Source organism: Zerene cesonia, chromosome 14 (genome assembly GCF_012273895.1).
Source record: "Zerene cesonia ecotype Mississippi chromosome 14, Zerene_cesonia_1.1, whole genome shotgun sequence".
Lineage (NCBI taxonomy): Eukaryota > Metazoa > Arthropoda > Insecta > Lepidoptera > Pieridae > Zerene > Zerene cesonia.
In genome coordinates, this window is record NC_052115.1 from 1,296,494 (window position 1) to 1,298,446 (window position 1,953).

The window sequence follows — 1,953 nt, forward strand, 5'->3', positions numbered from 1 at the left end:
AGTAATAAATGTTATTTGCAGTTAACAATTTTCTTTTTTCTTTATTACAATATTTATGGCAAGACTAGGTATATTTCTCAGTTTAAAAAAAGAATAATTTTGCTATATTAAATTGCAGTGGTTTCTTTTGTTTTTTAAATAATTGCACAAACTAAAGACTTACCAGTAATAAGAATAACTATTTTTGTAAACTACCTTTCACTTCTGAAAAGTAAAATATTATGTGTTCTTATATTAGATCTTGGACAATGATTCTTACGTTATATATACTAGGTGCTCGCCTAGGGTCTGCCTTGATAGATTCATTTCACTTTAAAGTTACTCAAAATTTTACTACTTATTATCCCAACCTAACCTGAACTAATCCTTGAATGCAACAAACCATTAAGCTGTTATTAAGTTGTAAGTGACGTAACTAATACTCATTTTACTTTAATTGTTTATATCATAAAAAAAAATCATTCTTCGGGAGTATCACTATACTTGAAAAATTCTGAAAGTGTAAAGAACGGAAAAAAATATAAAAAAATTTTCTCTTAACATTTACAGCCATCTCCAGCCAGCATGATGGTAGCCAGCACAATAATAACCGATGACAGAAGCACTGAGGAACTACAGAAACGTTTCGGGGAGCTTCTCGACGAGAATGTAGTACTCAAAGAGACGTTAAAGCAAAACAATGATTCCATGAAGGAACAGTTCTCGTTGATAGCATCTTGCCAAGAAGATATGCTGAAAACTCACAAGCTGCATAAGGAGAAATTTGATGAAACAAGAGAGCTTGTGGAAAAGGTATTTGTGTGTGTGTGTGTGATGGTGAAGAAATGGTGATCATTCAATAGTTACCCATTATGAATATGTAGTATAACCACAATATAGGAAGACAGCATATAGTAATATAGCGAAGCAAGATCAAAAGATCAAATTGTAGTAATTGCCGAAAATGTCGCGTTTGCTGCAAGTCAATAATAGTGAATAATATAGTAACGATTAAACAACATTAAAACATGAGCGTGGTAGCCCTTACATAGTGTCCCGAGCTGCTAACAACATGGCGTAGGTAACTCGGGCTCGTTCCTCCCGCGTCTCGCCCCTTGCCCCTCGCTTGATTGACGTGTCTAATTGTGTCCTCGTATTGCCTTCAATTTCAAAGTGAATTTTTATGATAAAGTGATTTTTATAATTTTTTTTTACGAAGTGTTACAACATTAAGTTTTTCTTAATATCTATATGCTGTCATACATTACAACACAATAAGTTCTAACGATATAACAATTACATAAGTATTTTCACAAATCCAACTTCCCTTACAGCTACGGCAAGAGAATAGAAAGCTCAAGGACGATATAGTGCGTTTGTCGAATACTGAAATCGTAACAAACGGCGAGACAAAGTCCGGCGCGTCGTCCACAGTAGAATTTGTGACGTCACCCGATGACGATACTATCAACAAGTTGACAGCACAATTGGAGCTCGTGGAAAAGCAGAGGAGACAGGTATGTATGGTGAAGGGAAATCAGATATAAAGGAATATTTTTTTATTTTTGGAAAATGAGGTTCAATGTGTGTACATCATGTATAAAGAATAAGATGTTCAAAGTGATCACAAGCATATATCTAAAACTCAATTTTTACTAGTCAAAAGTGCTTTTGGTTTGTGTAGGGTTTTAACAGCAACAATAACTTTACAACCGACTTCAAAAGAGGAGGGGGTTTATCAATTCGACTCTATTTTTTCTCTTTTTACTATTTCGACTTGGTGAACCTATTTTGATGGTTCTTTTTTATTTGTAAGCTCGTGTCTTCCGTGTGTTCTTTTTGGCTGTGTTCTGACAATTTTAAAGGGAATTTAGTTCATTGAAAAAAATGGATATTTATTTATTTATTTATTTATTTATTTATTCTTTATTGCACACACTTACAAAATATAAAAAAAAAGAAATAAAATTTAAC

The 1,953-nt window shown here is 33.1% G+C and overlaps 2 protein-coding genes across 2 annotated transcripts in view; one reads left to right on the plus strand and one right to left on the minus strand.

The window, feature by feature from the left end:
• LOC119831891 (NF-kappa-B essential modulator) overlaps positions 1-553 on the minus strand; it is a 10,733-nt gene extending 10,180 nt beyond the window's left edge. Inside the window, exon 1 of the mRNA XM_038355461.1 lies at positions 548-553. Within this exon, the coding sequence (XP_038211389.1) occupies positions 548-553 (6 nt within the window). The remainder of the gene's footprint in view (positions 1-547) is intronic.
• On the plus strand, positions 553-1,526 carry LOC119831892 (optineurin-like). The gene is made up of 2 exons (XM_038355462.1): positions 553-792; positions 1,314-1,526. Exons 1-2 carry the CDS (start codon positions 565-567, stop codon positions 1,524-1,526), a joined length of 441 nt encoding a protein of 146 aa, XP_038211390.1. The 5' UTR covers positions 553-564.
• The last annotated feature ends 427 nt before the right edge of the window (positions 1,527-1,953 follow it).

Excerpts from the sequence above, each read along its gene's own strand:
- LOC119831892 (XM_038355462.1), top strand. The coding sequence starts at position 565 with ATGATGGTAGCCAGCACAATAATAACCGATGACAGAAGCACTGAGGAA. Across the intron at positions 793-1,313 it reads CAAGAGAGCTTGTGGAAAAG|CTACGGCAAGAGAATAGAAA; the intron begins GTATTTGTGTGT and ends CTTCCCTTACAG.